Consider the following 16017-nt stretch of genomic DNA (forward strand, 5'->3'; position numbering starts at 1 on the left):
GTCAGAAGAGCCGGGGCTCCCGGTAGAGGTCAGCATCCGGCCCGGCCTGCTGTCTGCTCAGGAGGGCGGCCCTCACGTCCGGGTCACAGTCCGCACTGGTGGCCAGCAGCTGCAAGAAACCGACTGTGCTCAGCCGAGTGCAGCCCCCGGACACCCGGGGCCTGGGGACAGGGAAGCTGGCAACCACAGCCCGGCAGGTAAGTGGCCACAGTGCAAGTGCCACACCCCCGGGTTGTCCTCTCAATGGAAGTGCTGTATCTACAGCACTCTCGTTTGCTCCTCGACACACACACCAGAGCGAGCGTCTGCGTGTTACCTCGGCCACGTTTGAGAAGCTCTCTTTTGGGCATCTAGGTATTGACCGCAGCAGAAAACGACGAGCTTCTGTTATCAAGCCGACAGGGTCACCCTGAAGAGAGGACAGGTAAAGCCACAGGTCAGGGGATCCCGTGATGAGTCAGGATGCCCCCATCTGCTCACCGTGCCAGTAGGGGCTGGGCCGTCACAGGCCTCAAGCCCCGGAGAGCTGGCTGCACGGGGCTGTGAGGCGTGTCACCTGCCTGGCCCCGGCGCTCCCGGCTCCTGCTGGCTACGGTGGAGAGTGCACTGGTTTCCCCGGCCACGAAGAGACGGATCAGCTTTAGGTACATGTCGACGGCCACGTGCAGGAAGGCATCCTCCCCGATGAGGGCGTCTTCGTCAGAGTAGGAGAGAAGGCTGAAGATAAGGAGACACAAGTGACTCTAAGACCTCACAGAGGTGAGTGGCAATCAGCACGGCAGCTGCTCATCTGAGGAATGACGTCACAGGCATCTTTCCCGTCTGGAGGGAGACACGCCGTGGTACTGAGATCTAGGGCCGGGGGAAGGGGAGGACCGCCTCCTCTGACCACGCACGACCCTGCGGGCACGAACTCCTTCCCGGATTGCTCTGGCAGCAACCCGGGAAGTAGGTGCAGTTACCTGTAGAAGGCGAACGGCAGCAGTCTGACGTACTGATCTGGGGCCAGGCGGAGGAGGACGTGGCCCAGGCCGCCACCTGCAACACCGAGAGGGGATGGCTTTAGTCAGCTCCGTGGGTGCCCGCCTACCCTAGGGTCGGCACGTTCACGGAACGTCAGGAGCCTGGCGACGAGGGGCGACGTCCTCATTCTGGAGAGCAGGCCTGGTGGCGGAGGCGGGCAGACCCCCCGTCCCGCACCTGGAGGTCTGGCGGCACCCTGGGACTCAGCACCCCCGTGGGATTCTTTTGTCCTTTAAATGAGTTTATTCTGCATTTATCCCAAGACGTGGCTTATGTATTTGGCAAGAAGATACACTTTGGGAAATGAGTGAGTAAAGTCAGGCCCAGGGTCCCGTTCTTAACCATCTGAAAGTTATTTCTGAAGAAAGATTAAGAAGTGGGGATCGCAACCTGTCTCTCCGCTGGGCCGCCTGTGTTCCCGGATGGCTAACTAGCACAGACGCAGGCCGTCGTCCCCTGCTATCAAGTCTCGGTGGCCTCTTACCTGTCTCTGTCAACTGAAAGAGCTCCAGCCAGGATACCCTCCTCTTCTCCAAACACCCCAGAATCTCAGCACAAATGTCCAAAGCCTTCGGGGTGTCCACAGCCTGTGGCCCACAGAAGAGGGAGGCTGACTAGAAGGTCGTGAGCATCAGCACAGCCACACACACTGGGGAGCCTTCGTGTGTCCTGTGAGCCTTAAATGGTGACTGTAGGGGGCACAGGCCAGGGACCCTTGTGCCTGAGTCCTGAAGTAAGACCTCAAAGGACAGGCCTAGGGGTTCTCGCTTTTGAGGAACCCTTCAAGACAGAGGTTCCGGGGCTGTCCTCCCAGACACCCTACTGAGGAGGTCTCGGGGGTGTCATGCAGGCCCGCGGGGGGAAAGGTCACCTTACCTGATGAGGTCTTCCGTGTGGGGTCAGATGTGATGAAAGCAGGCCCATTAAGGAAAAGAAAAACAAGAACACCAGCAGCTGCAAACAAAACGGGTGCACTTACAGCATTAAATTCCTGGGGCGCCTCGTGGCTCGGCTCAGCTCATGACCTCACGGTTCATGGGATCAAGCCCCGTGTGGGCTCCGCGTGGACAGCTCAGAGCCTGCTTGGGATTCTCTCTCCCTCCCCCAAAATAAATATATAAACTTAAATAAAATTCCCTACGTTGTATCCTCAAAAAGTAATTCTAACTAAGGGCATTGTTCTTTTTTTCCTCTAAGTGGATCTTATGAAGAAAAATTTTAAAGAGACAATTTGAGAATAAATTTTTACCAACTGGGTCATTTTATATGAGCCATTAAACACGGCTTGCACAAGTGACAGCAGTGAAACACCAGGCTGTTGCTGTCCCTGAGCTGCAGGGAACTACGCCCAGCCCAGCCTCACTCCTTGGCTTCTTGTGGAGAAGTTTATAAAATCCCTAGAGAGAAACCCACACGTCCCACCCTGACCAGAGGCAGGGGCCCACACACCCCGGCTGGGTGGGGTCTGTCTGGACACTGTCCCCTCAGCTCACACAGGCCTGAGAGACTTGGAGCCACGAAAATCACTTTCCCTTGTGGGTTTTTCCACATTAAATTATAGTTACCAAAAACCTCAGGCAGGTGTGTATGTCCGGAGCCTGGACAGGCTGACTTCTAGGTTTATTTAGAGAGAGAGCGTGCAGGCGGGGGAGCGTCAGAGAGAGGGAGAGAGAATCCCAAGCAGGCTCCATGCTGTCAGCACAGGGCCCGATGGAGGCGGGGCTCGAACTCAGGAACCCTGAGATCATGGCCTGAGCTGAAATCAAGAGTCAGACGCTTAAGCGACTGAACATCCCCCCCCACCCCCACCCCGGCCGGGTGCTCCGACTTTCCAGTTTACCAGTGCTTCAGCTGGGGACACCCTGGAGGGACCCCGGCTGTGCAAACAGGAGCGCAGAAGGCCCCGCGGGGCACCGGCTTGTGGAGAGGACACGAGTAAGATCGAAAGGGAACCTGATGGTCAAGTGTTACTAAACCTGTCAACCTGGTAAACTTCACTTCCTCATCAAGTCAGGACGACCCCGCCCTTCCTGTCTCTCCTTGGAAAAGCCCAGTTCAGGTGAACCATGAGAAACGCAGCCGGTCAGAGCACGGGTCAGAAGCAAGCTTGCCAGAAAAGACAAGTGAGAGAATTTCGTATCTTGCCTCCTCTCCTTGGCAGCCCAGCCTCTCCAGCTGGCTCTTGACTCTGTCTTTCCCGGCTCGCTGGATTTCGAAGTAAAGTGCGGCAGCAGAGAGCCAGGCCGGGCCAGGCGCAGGGGATGCCGTGTCAGGGAGGAGGCAGCTAGGAGATAGGGAGCGTGTCACCACAGAAGCCTCAAAACCCCACCGTGGTCGAAAACCTCCAGTCCTCGGTCCCGTAACCGTCAGGACGCCAGCCCTGCCCACCTTCACGTCGTGCAGGGAGGGGCTTCAGAGCCAGCAGAAACAAGGTCTGTGTCCCCAGCAACCCCTGGCAGAGCCCTATGCCTGTGTCAGGCTCGTCCCTGGCTTAGAGACGGGTTTCCCATCTCCTTAACGGGCTTCTGTGCTGTGGACATGGGGACGGGTGGGGCCCGGCCAGAGCACCTGGTCCCGACTAGCTGAGCTTTGCAAGAGGGTTGCGATACACAGGCCTCTGACCTGGACCCCGCCACTCAGACCCTCGGGTTCTCTGCCAGAAAGGGTTTCCAGCAGGTTCAAAACCAGGCCAAAAATGAATGGGCTATAATGCAGGAATTTGGCCTTCCTGGTCTTCCGGGACTTCAGGCACTCGTGACCCCGAGCGGTACGCGGGGCACCTCGGGGATAAAGGAGGCTGGGTGGGGTGAGCTCCTCCTGACTGCCTCTAGGAACACCGCTGTCCCCCAGTCCGGCGGGCACCGGAGACCGCCAGCTGGGCAGACCGGATCTGCCTCTCGAACACATCCCCGTGATGCCGACACTGTCAGTCCTGGGCCGACTGCAGACGTAAGAGGAGAGGAGGGGCGTAGGTGGGCAGCAAAGCTGGGCAGGGGCCTGCTAACGTCAGTCTTTCCCGAAACATTCTCGAGCTTCTCAGACAGGAACCTGCTAGGTCGTGTCTGTTTCTTCCCTTTCTTGGCAGACCTGTCCCTACGGCCTGTCAAGGCCAACGTGTTCATGGAGACAACCCAGTGCGGGTCCCAAAGAACAGCCACGCCCCATCCCCTCGGCCCTCTTACCTCCTGCCAAACCGCTGGGCCTCCCACAGTCTCTGCAGCTCCTGGGGCAGTGGGCCCTGGAGGCATCTCCTCCACCGACTACGGAGTTCGGGCTCCAGACGTGGCCACCACAACTGCCAGAAGAGAGAGATCACCAGTGAGCGGGTCCCGGGAGGCTCTACCCGGACACCTCCTCAGCCCCGCAGCCAAGATGCCGAACCCTCAGGTGACCACTGAAGACCGGAGCCCACCCGCCGGCGGGCACCGCTCAGCGCGGCGCACGTCCCGCCCACGCCTCCGGCCTTCGGGTGGTGCCCCGTGCACTTGGGTCCACGGCAGTGCCAGGAGGGGTTTCTCTTCCTCTGCAGATGACACGACGGAGCGGGTGTTTGACACACGCCACGGCTCTTGCAGGGAACGCCACCCAAACGAGCCACAGACTAAGAGAAAAGTGGAGATGCTCGGGGGCGCGGCAGCTCGGCTCCTGTGGCTGCCAGAGCCTGGGCTCCAGCTGACGAAACCAGGGGAGCTGCCTGTTGTCGGGAATCTAAGAGCACAGGGCACCGGGGGGGCCTCTGGATTTCAGCTCGGGTCGTGATCTCCCGGTTCGCGGGACGGAGCCCCGCGGTGGGCTCTGTGCTGACAGCGTGGAGCCTGCCTGGGATTCTCTCTCTCAAACTTCCGAAGACACCCGAAGGAAGCCTACGCTCTCAACCCAAGAACGTCAGGCCACGCGAGGGCCAGGCTGAGCGTCTCTCTGAAGCCCCGAGACGGTGGTCTGGCGGAACAACAGGGGAAACTGAGGTGGGGGACCACAGGCAACTAGGGGTCACCTTGTGCCAACGCGGAACCAGAGTGAACCCGCACCCGCGTTCCCTCCCGGCAGGCACAGGCAGGGAAGCCTGCCCTCCTACGTTCTGCTGGGTTCTATTCGCCCCTCCCCCCATTTCTCCCGCATGACAAGAACCGGGTCCCCGGTCACCGCGCCAGCCCCGGGAGCGCCCTGAGCAGACGCCGTGCCTACCAGCGCAGAGGTCAGGACTAGGGGGCACTCAGTCTGGCACGCGGTCAAGACCAGGTCTGCTGTCCGGGAGGGGTCTCCACTTTGTGAACAAGCATTGAGGAGCCCCTGGAGGAGAGAACATGCCGGAAGCTCAGCGGTTTGCATGTGCACCCCGGCCCTGGAAGATGCCGCGGCCTCAAAGCACAAGTGAGAGTGAGGATGTGGCCCAGATGGTGTGAGCAGGCGACTGGGGAGGCGCAGAGGGAGACAGTTACCCTGAAGAAGTGGACTGTGAGGTCGTGGGTCAGCGCGCTTCCGTGGGAGAAGTTTCTCTGCAAAACAGCGTAAGCCAATGAGAAAGGAACCGATGGCGGTGGCGGGGGGGGGGGGGGGGGTCTGCTGACAGACTCCAGCTGTGAGGACACGCCTTGAAGATGGCAGCCGGGTCGCAGCACCACTGCTGACCGGAGATCTGGCCTTTTGTCCTCGGGCATGCTGGCCCAGAATTTGCATGGCTCAGTGCCTCTTCACGTGGCTCCTCCGTGCAGCCAGGGTCCCCAGCCTGCCCACTTCGGCCCCAACACGGCCCAGGAGGTGAGGACGGCACTCTCTGACGGCCCTGTTGCCGGGATGGCGACGCGCCTCTCCGCCCCTTGTCTGCGTCTCTGTCCTGCCCGTTTCCACATCTGCCAGCCTTCACGGGCCCTTTTGAGGGCTCTGAACAAAGCAGCCTTTGCTAAGAACCCAAAGAACACCTAGTCTCATCTCCCCGGACTTCTAAGTCACCTTTTAAAGCTGTGACAGAATGGGGCCTCAGTTCAATCTCCAGTCATATTTGTACATTTTTAAGAACTAAAACGACACTTTAAGCTCGTGGAGCCCCTGACACTGAGCAGCGTGGACGCCGGAAGCAGGGCAGACCGGTGGGACCCGTGGGACCCGTGGGACCCGTGGTCCTCGCGGCACCTCTGGCTTCTGTGCCCCCGAAACGTCAAAACTAGAAAGCAGCGGAGACGCGTGGCGTGCAAGACTCCACGGATCCTGGCGGCTGCAAGTTGAGGAGAGTTCCGGAAAGGGACTGAAGCTGTCAAGGAAGGGAGCCACATCCGATGCCTGCGCCTCGCCGGCCCCGGCTCCGGCTGTGGGAGGAGGCTGGGCACACAGAGGCCCCGACTGCTGGCTCCCGGAGCGGTACCCCATTCTTTCCCTCGGCAATCCCACGTGGTCCGGACACACACTCAAGTGACTGGCTCCAAGTGACCACAGATGCGCTCGTGAGTTTTCGAGAACCAGCGATCGATCGCCCCTGTCCCCGGGTCCCACGGCCACTCGCCCACACTTACCAGCTCAGAGTTGACCAAGTGGAAGAACTCGGTGCAGTCAGGGGCGGCCGGCCGGCCGGCCTGGGGGCAGCCGACGACAATAGACGGGGGCAGACCGAGGAGGATCCTGGCAAAAAAGAGCTGCGTCAGCAGCGATGGCCTGGCCTCGCGTCGCTCCCTGGGAGCTCGGGCTCTGGTCTGTGACCACCCTCCTTACCCGCTCCCGGATCTGGAGTCCTTCCCTGGGACCGTGCCTTGCTGGACCCACTGCCGACGTGCACGAGGTCTTACCCCACGACCCGTTTTTAAGCTGTGCAGGAGCCAAGTAAGAGGTGCCCCACAGTCTAACCAAGCTATTCCCTAGAACTCGGAAATGACGTGACCTCCTACTCATAAATATGGCGACAATGACTATCTCTGGGCACACAGGGTTTTCCTTATTTTGACATGAATTCTTTAGGCTACAGCTTTCAGCAAAGCAGCTCCTGAGTCTGAAGAGGAAGGCTTCAACGCAAAGCTTCAAACCCCGATCTCCATGGGAACACCAAGGAGAAGACGCCGTCGCAGGCTGGGGATAGGGGAAGGAAACAAGTCACCGACGGAAAAGAAATGCAATTTAAGACAGAATCTCTCCACAGTGCTGCGTTACCATTTGTACACAAGCAGCTCCCGCTGTCTCTGAAGGCGGGCGGCCACATCCCACCCGCTTGCCAGCGCCTGGAGCCGTCTGCGGAAGACTCCGAAAAGGAAGTGCCCCCGAGGAGGAGAGCGACTGCAGGGTGCCGCCGGGCCCCGCTCCAGGCCGGCAGCCATCTCCTGGAAAAAGCAAGACCAAAACGGTCACGTACTTTTATCGCTGGCTCCAGGTGGTCGTCCCCACGGGCGAAGGCAGGGAGTCCTCAGGGCTGACGGTCAGCCCCAATCAGGACTCTGAAATGAGGTTGGGTGGGCTTGGGGGAGTCTCCCAAGAGGAGCCAGGAATGACTGGGACAAGCCTTTTTACCTGGAAATCATTGAAAGGTTGCAAAAATAGAACAAGAACAGTACAAAGAGCGCCGTTACCCAGTTTCACCGATGGCCAACATTTTACTGTTTATCATTTGCTCTTTTACTGCACACGGTTGTGTGCGTGCACATAATTTGAGGACGAATTATGGACGGGAGGCACGTACGCAGCAGGCACTCAACGAATGCCTGTAGACTGAAAGCACAAAGGGTGTGCAGTGTCTGCGCACATTCAGATGTAGCGACAGAAAAAGCCAAGCACCCACTTCAAAGCATCGTCCCTGCCACACGTGACCCCAAGCCCCAGGATGCACTGTCTGCCCTCCCCGCTCACCCCCCACCACAGCCAGTTATGACGGATGCGGCGGACAGAAGGGCAAGATGAGGGCGCTGGGGGCTCTTCTTTGTGGGATGTTTTATTCGTTGGTAGGTAAATTTCCCCAGTGTTCCAGACCTCCCCCTCCATGGCTTCTGTCACTCCCCACATTCTCTCTATTCAAGCACCTGGAAAGCAGAAACACCACGAGGAAGCGCGAAATCCACACCCAGAATCCTGTTAACGAGGAGCCGCCCGTGTACTTCCAGAGGTACAGATTCCCCGTGTACGCTGTGCACACGGAACCAGAGCGAGCACGGTCTGCACTTTGACCCCAGAGCCCACTCACAGGGTCCGACTTTAACCACCCTGAAAAGACCCGAGACGAGCAGGTACTCGGACTGGAAAACTATACTTTTCATTTCAAAACGAGAGCCCCATTTCCACGCCCTCTTAAGTGCGCCTGCCTCGGTGACGAGAACCCGCCAGCCTGTGGAGGTGCCGGGTGACCCTGTGGAACAGTCTCTAAGCCCTCCTTCGGCAAGTGGGGGGCTAGCTACGTCATTTCTCAGAGGCTGGCATCCAAACAGAGCAGCCAAGAGCTAAAAAGCAGACAGCGGTGCAGAGCAATCACGTTACTACGAAGCTGCTATCTGCTCAATCGCCTCTATTTTCAGATTTTAAATGTCCCAAAGCCCGGAGATGGTTCTGGCACCACAGCTTTTGTTTCTTCATTTTTTGTGATACTCACTGGTGAAGTGAGCACACTGTCCCTCTGGGTCTGGGACCTTATATGCATGATGTTGGTTTTCATTCTGCTGCGGAGCCTCAGGACCCGTTGCGGATATTTCTAATAAACATCTTGGGGTGCCTGGGTGGCTAGGTCAGTTGAGTGTCCGACTCTCGGCTCAGGTCATGATCCCAGGGCTGTGGACCGCAGCTCCACATCACGCTCCACGCTGAGTGTGGAGCCTGCTTAGGATTCTCTCTCCCAGGGGGCGCCTGGGTGGCTCAGTCGGTTAAGCATCTGACTTCATCTCAGCTCATGATCTCATGGTTTGTGGGTTCGAGCCCAGCATCAGGCTCTGCACTGACAGCATACCTGCTGAGGATTCTCTCCCTCCCCCTTTCTCTGCCGTTCCCCCACTTGCGTGCACTCTCTCTCAAAATTAACAAAAACAAAAAACAAAAAAACCTCTCTCCCTGGCTCACATTCTCTGTAAAATAAAAATAAAAATAATCTTAATAGCAGATGACGCAGATGCAGTGAAACACTGGGTTTCACATATTCTAGCTCACCTGCAATCTGGAAAAAATATCCCGATTTCCTGGGCAGCCACTGAGAACCAAATCAGAAGTCTCTGAGTAGTTGTAACTCCTCGAACTGAAACAGAACACAGCAAAAGCCTCCTAAGTATCTCCTGATGTGCGGGCATTCCAGCCTCCCCTCCCGCCTCCAGACTGGCGTGTGGTCACAGAGCCAGGAGGTCCCAGAGGACCATGCGACACCCACAGTCATCAACAACGAACAAAACATACACACAAAATACTAGCAGCAACCCCAATCGAGCAACATCCTGAAACAATTACGTACCATGACCAAGTGGGATTTATTCTAAGAATGCAAGGTTGGTTCAACACCCTAAAACCAATGTAATACGTGTATCAATAGGATAAGAAAACAAAAACCACACGATCATCTCAATAGACGCACATAAAACATTAGACAAAATTCAATACCCTTTCGTGATAAAAACACTCAACAAACTAAGACCAGAAAGGAACTTCCTTAACCTGATAAAGGCCATCTGTGAAAAACCCACGGTTCACGTCATACTTGATGATGAAAGACTGAAAGCTTTCCTCCTAAGGTCAGAAATAAGACAAAGTGGTCCTCTCTCCCACTTCATACAACATTGCACTGGGAGTTCTAGCTGGGACAGTTCACTCAGAAAAAGGCATAAGAGGGATTCAGATTGTAAAGGAAAAAGTTAAACCATCTTATTCGGAGATGACATCTTGTATATAGAAAACCCTGAAGAATCACCAATAAAAAACTACTAAAGCAAGTTCACAAAGTTGCAGGACATGAAATCAATATACAAAAATCAGCTGTATTTTTCTAAACCACCGAGAGTGGAATTAATAATTCCATTTACAATGGTGTTAGAATAAAATACTTCAGGATAAATTTAACCAACGAGGTGTAAGACGTGTACACTGAAAACTAAAAAATACTGTTGAAAGGAAGTTCACGGATAGAAAGATTCAGTATTGGTAAAATGGTAACAGTGCTAACAGGCATCTACAGATACAGTGCAATCCTAGCAGAATCCCAGCTGATTGTGTTAAAACTGACAAACTGATCCTGAAATTCAGATGGAATTGCAAGGACCTAGAATACCCAAAACAATCTTGGGCAGGGGGGGTGGGGGGCGTGCGGGGGGGTTGTTGAGGGATTCACATTTCCCGATTTAAAATTTCCTACAAGCCTTCAGTAATCAAAACTGAGATACTGGCATAAGAACAGACATAAACACCATCTCAATAGGAAAAGGTCAGAAACAAATTTTCACATGTACGGTTAGTTGATTTTCGGCAAGGATGTTGAGACCCTTTAATGGGGAAGGACGGTCTCTTCCGCAAAACGTGCTGGGACAACTGGATGTCCACATGCAAAAGAATGAAAAGGGATCCCTTCCTTATTCCATATACAAAAATTAACTCAAATTAATCAAAGACCTAAATTAAGAGCTAAAATTAAAAAGATAAATTAGACTTCATCAAAATTTATTTTTATTATTGTTTTTAAAAATTTTTAAGGTTTCTTTTCGAGAGAGCAAGAGACAGAGCATGAGTGGGGGAGGGGCAGAGAGAGAGGGAGACACAATCTGATGGAGGCTCCAGGCTCTGAGCTGTCAGCACAGAGCCCGACGTGGGACTTGAACCCACAAACCATGACATCATGACCTGAGTCGAAGTCGGATGCTCAACCAACTGGGCCACCCAAGCGCCCCAGAAGGGGAGAAAATATTTGCCACTCATCTCTGATAAGGATGTGGTATATAGCATACATAAGGAACACAACTCCATAAAACATCCCAATTTTAAAATGGGCAAAGGATAGGACATTTTCAAAGAAGATACACAAATTGCCAACCCGTAAATGAAAATATGTTCAACATCAATAGCCACCAGGGAAAAACAAATCAAAACCATAATGATATATGCCAGTGCATGTCCATTAGGAGGGGTATAAGTAAAAGATAATGACAACTATGTTGATGTAACGGGGAGGAACTGGAACCCTCTGATGCTGGAAAACAGTCTGGTAGTTCCTAAAAAAGTTAAAGCATAACACAGCATACCCCATTCTTAGGCATATGCCCAAAAGAAATGAAAACACAGGACCACAGAAAAGCCTGTACACAAATGTTCTTAACAGAATTATTCATAGTCAAAAGGGGAAGACCCAATGTCCATCAACTAATGAATAAACAAAACGTGGTCCATCCTTCAATGGGATACTACTCAGTAATAAAAAGAATGAAGTTCTGATACATGCTACGATATATCGATTTTTAAATTTTATTTAAATTCTAGTTAGTTAACATATAGTGTAATAATAATTTCAGGAGAATTTAGTGATTAATCACTTACAACACCCAGCGCTCGGCCCGAAAAGTGCCTTCCTTAATGCCCATCGCCCATCTACCCGCCAGCCAACACCCCCCAGCAGCCCTGTTTGTTCTCTGTATTTAAGAGTATATTATGGTTTGTCTCCCTCTCTCTTTTAAAAAATTTTTTTTCATGTTTATTTGGAGAGAGAAAGTAGGGGAGCGGTAGAGAAAGAATCCCAAATGGGCTCTGTGCTGTCTGCACAGAGCCTGACATGGGGCTCGATCCCACAAACTATAAGATCGTGACCTGAGCCGAAATTAAGAGTCAGCCATTTAACCAGCTGAGCCACCCAGGCGCCCCCTCCCTGTCTCTTCTTATTTTTCTCTCTATTCCCCTATGTTCCTCTGTTTTCTTTCATAAATTCCACAGATGAGTGAAATCATATTTATCTTTCTCTGACTTATTTCGCTTAGCATAATCTACTCTAGTTCCACCCATGTGGTTGCAAGTGGCAAGACTTCATTCTTTTTGATCAGCGAGTAATATTCCATTCTCTCTCTCTCTCTCTCTCTCTCTCTCTCTCTCTCTCTCTCTATATATATATATATATATATATATATATAATTTCACACACACGTCTTCTTTATCCATTTGTCACTCGATGGACATGCTACAATACACACTAACCTTGAAAACGTTATTCCAAATAAGCCAGACACAATGTGTCACACACATATTTGTGTGACAGGACTGACAAATCCAGAGACATAAAATAGATTCAGGGTGGCCAGGAGCTGGGGGACAGGGAAGGAATGGAGACACTGGTTTCATTCCGTGCACACATACTCGTTTATCCCTCCCAAGAGAAAAACTGAGAGCAAGAGGCCTGGCCCCGGCGTCCGTCTGCCTGGTGCCCTACGTGCTGCTCCCAGCCACTAGGCGCTGGTGGGAAGAACTCCAGGGCTGTTGGTTGTATTGAAATGTGAGTTCGTAAGAATTCCGCTAACCAGGCGATACGTTTACAGATCCTTGTGGAGAAGAGGCGCAGCGGGAGGTAAAGGGGAACGAGGGGAACGAGACTGGTTTTCTAGGATGGAAGTAATCCATCACCCAAAATGTGGAGAATGGAATTGATTTTACTCCTCATCTTCACACAACAGGAGGACGAAGATGCTAAGGGCCCAGCCCAGCGGGCACGGTACGGGGAGCTCTGCCCCACGGCAGTGAGCCCACGTCCGCACCGCCGCCCTCTCGGAGGGTGCCACCGGCCGCCCACTTCCTCCACCCTTTACGCCTACGACCCACGTGTCGGATGACAGCAGAAAGACAAGTCGCTGCCGCTGGCAAATCTGCACACAAAGAAAACGGATCCAGAAAGCTTACCTTTCCTCCGCACAGACTCAGACCCACTAGCAGGACATGTTCAGTCGTGCTCTGTCAAACACAAAGTGGACAGACAAAACACCTTGCAAGAATCAAGACTAAAAGTAAGACGCTTTTTGGCATCAGCCTTCCCAACCTCTGGCGGAAGTCTATCAGCACGTCGACAAGAACTGCGCACGCCACCTGCAGGTCCCCGTCGCAGCCGCCCGCGGCCGAGGGCTTGGGGAGGAAGTACTCGTGGAGCGCCCACTGCTGGAAGTCCCACCTGCAACGGCAAACACCAAGGTCTGTGCTGGGAAAGGCTGTAAACCAGTGGTTCCGGGAGCCAGGACGAGAGCCCACAGCCAGCGGCACGACAATGGCGGGTGGCGAGACCTGGGGCTTCTGGGTGGCGGGAAGGCCCTCTACTGCAATCGAGGCCTCCTCGGGGGCCATCCCCAGGGTCGTGACTCCAGGGTCCGTCAGCAAAGATGCCCACATCTGGCCCAGACTCTGCAGGTGCTCACGGGAAGGACCCTGAGGATGTACTAACTAAAGCCGCAGCGAGAGAGGCACATGACCCTGTAGTCTATTGATGCAGAAAGAGCCACGAGTAAGACGTTTCCATAAACCCACAAGTGGGCAAGGAACAGAGGTCATAAGGGCTGGTGCTTCGCCCAGGCCATCTGAAACTGTTACACAATGTATCTGAGCATTGCCTGTTGAATGAAAACGGAAAAGGTCTAAGCACAACTTGACACACAGTGACCTGAGGGTAAGAAATGCTTATTATGGATCCTCACACCAAAAAACGAATTCCTTCTTTTCCTTTTCCCAGTGGAAAGAGGAGGGAGAGCGGGGAGACCCCAGGGCGCGTGCGCCTGCGCAGAAAGCACTCACAGCTGGCCGCACACAGACCCGAGAAGCAGGCAGACGTCCACCTTGTCGGAAAAGCAGTTCTTTCCACGGTTCTGACTTCCTCTGCAATCTGACACCACGGGACAGAATCCCCCCCCCCCACCCCCCCCGGCATGCGAGCCGCATCTCTGACTGCACAGGGACAGTGGCTCAGGACGGCTCACGCTGCCCCCCGCCCTCAGCTGCCCCCAGGGTTCCCGTGCCCCGCCAGCTCCATTGCACCTACAGCGCATTTCCCTCCCTGACTCCCACAGCCCCACACGCAGGGGCCTGTCGGCACCCCACTCTCACGCCCAGAACAGCACATCCCCCGTCCCTACGGTCTGAGTAATTGGCCCAGGGACCTGCTCCCCCAGCTCAGAGCCGGTACTGCACGCGGCACCCGTCAGCGCTCTGCCTGCCCAGCCGGCCGCGCCAGCTGAGAACTCTGGCCAGCTCCCTCAGGACCCCAGAGGGCCAGGACTCCACCACGGCCCCTCACGACAGTCGCCCCGCCTGCTCTTCTCCCACCTGAGGCATGTACGTGTGCCCCTGATGCACCCCCTAACCCTGGGGTCCCGAGTGTGCATCCCTACTTCTAATCCATTTTGTCCGCCCGCCTGCTTGCCGCCCGGCCTGCTCAGGTTTACACCTGGCGAGAGTGCCCAGGCAGGGACGCTGGGAGTAGAAGCACACAAAGGTACCAGATGGGCAGACTTGTCTCATCACGATGCACTTCCCAGTTTCTAGAACATTCTAGAAGTGCATGGCACACACTAGGAGCTCCACAAACGTTTCTTGAATTAAGGAATGAATGAATGAAACTGTGCTCATAGGTATATATATCAAATCGAACACCGAGATGTAATGACAAGACTTAGGCTTTAAGACAATGCGTAAAGCCTTGTACCACTGTCAAGGGAAGATCCCTTTCAACGCTTACCTTTCTGTATCTGAAAGACAGTCGACCTCAGGTTGAATTTCTAGTTCCAGCCGTAACCAGTCTCTGTAAGTTAACTGAGAGAAAAAGGACCAAATGAACACGACGGTGAGGATGGGACGCGGAGAGCACAGGTCAGCTTTGTAAGTAGCTGCACAGTCCCTCCGATGTCACACGTCGCAGCAGAAAGACTCAGAGGAAGGCCGCAGTGCCTACACTCGTGTCCGTTCTCAGCCGCTTCCCGCCGACTGACTGAGGTGCTGGCGCCAAGCCCCCACGTATTGCTTAGGTTACGTCTGACTGTGAAGCTGATGAAACAGTTCCAACTGGCACTTTTAAACTGAATTCTCCAGCAAACCGCCTGGTTCTGAAGTTGATCCGCGGCATCTGCAAACCTCTCAGGTTACCGCACAACAGAGGCAGGAAATAATCTTCTAGTCCACTTGAGTTGGGCAAGTTAACTAGAGAATAAATGTGTAGTAACATGCTCCAAATATCCCTGGTAGCCTATTTCTTAATTTAAAATTCCTGGGGGGGCGTCTAGGGGGCTCAGACCGTTAAGCGTCTGACTCTTGATTTTAACTCAGGTCACGATCTCGCAGTTCGTGACTTCCTGCCCCATGCTGGGCTCTGTGCTGACAGTGCGGGGCCTGCTTGGGATTCTCTCTCCTCCTCTGTCCCTCCCCAACCCTCTCTCTCAAAAAAAATAAACCTTAAAAAGTAACAAAATCCTTGGAACAATTCCACTCGTTAACACGAACTAATCTCAAAACCTCACGGTGTGTGTGAAAAGGCACATCACAGAAACACGCGCACAGCACGCTGCCTACGTGTGAAGACCAAAGCCCGGCGACGTGGATGGAGCAGGTAGAGCCAAGAGAAGCACGTCCGTGATCATCCGCAGGCGGGACAGCAGCCCTGAGCCCCCTGCTACGCTGCAGGTGGGCGGCTAGCATTCCCTGCTCTTGACTCGTTATGTCACACAAAGACTGTCGCACTTGCTCTGGGGTCACTCATGTGATTAACAATTCCAGAATTGAAAAAATATATGATCGAACAATTGAGAATTTTTCCTCAAAGGCCAAAATAAGGACATAAACATCCACGGAATAAATGAGAAGTTATGAAGAGGCAGCGTGGGCAGGGGGGGGCCGGAGCAGGCCAGGCTCACAGTGACGTTGCCCAGAGGAGCCCACCCCAAACGGGAGCCTGGAAGGTAGGCGTGAAGTCTGTTTCATTCACCCTCAAAATCTTCCACAACACGTTAGTGCCGAGGAAAAGTGGGCAGAGCGGAAACGACCTTTCTAATTTCTTACAACTGTGTGAATCTGCATCGATCCCAATAACGATTTCTATCAAAGCCACTT

At 54.0% G+C, this 16017-nt stretch overlaps 1 protein-coding gene across 5 annotated transcripts in view; it reads right to left on the reverse strand.

The window, feature by feature from the left end:
- The window catches only part of FANCA (FA complementation group A), a 60461-nt gene continuing 44444 nt past the window's right edge, over positions 1–16017 (reverse strand). For 2 of the 5 annotated variants that reach the window (XM_042970449.1, XM_042970447.1), the window contains 15 exons: positions 14654–14727; positions 12971–13099; positions 9130–9214; positions 7159–7325; positions 6531–6636; positions 5463–5519; positions 5209–5313; positions 4206–4318; positions 3169–3307; positions 1900–1977; positions 1508–1610; positions 963–1038; positions 561–717; positions 317–409; positions 1–109 (listed from right to left, as the gene is read on the reverse strand). In XM_042970449.1, coding sequence (XP_042826383.1) covers positions 2–109; positions 317–409; positions 561–717; positions 963–1038; positions 1508–1610; positions 1900–1977; positions 3169–3307; positions 4206–4318; positions 5209–5313; positions 5463–5519; positions 6531–6636; positions 7159–7325; positions 9130–9214; positions 12971–13099; positions 14654–14727 — 1590 coding nt within the window. In that variant the 3' untranslated portion in view covers position 1. Of the gene's footprint in view, positions 410–560; positions 718–962; positions 1039–1507; positions 1611–1899; positions 1978–3168; positions 3308–4205; positions 4319–5208; positions 5314–5462; positions 5520–6530; positions 6637–7158; positions 7326–9129; positions 9215–12138; positions 13100–14653; positions 14728–16017 lie in introns of those variants that run through there. The other 3 variants (XM_042970446.1, XM_042970448.1, XR_006212129.1) reach the window with 3 other exon arrangements.

This window comes from Panthera tigris, chromosome E2 (genome assembly GCF_018350195.1).
Source record: "Panthera tigris isolate Pti1 chromosome E2, P.tigris_Pti1_mat1.1, whole genome shotgun sequence".
In the NCBI taxonomy this organism is placed as follows: domain Eukaryota; kingdom Metazoa; phylum Chordata; class Mammalia; order Carnivora; family Felidae; genus Panthera; species Panthera tigris.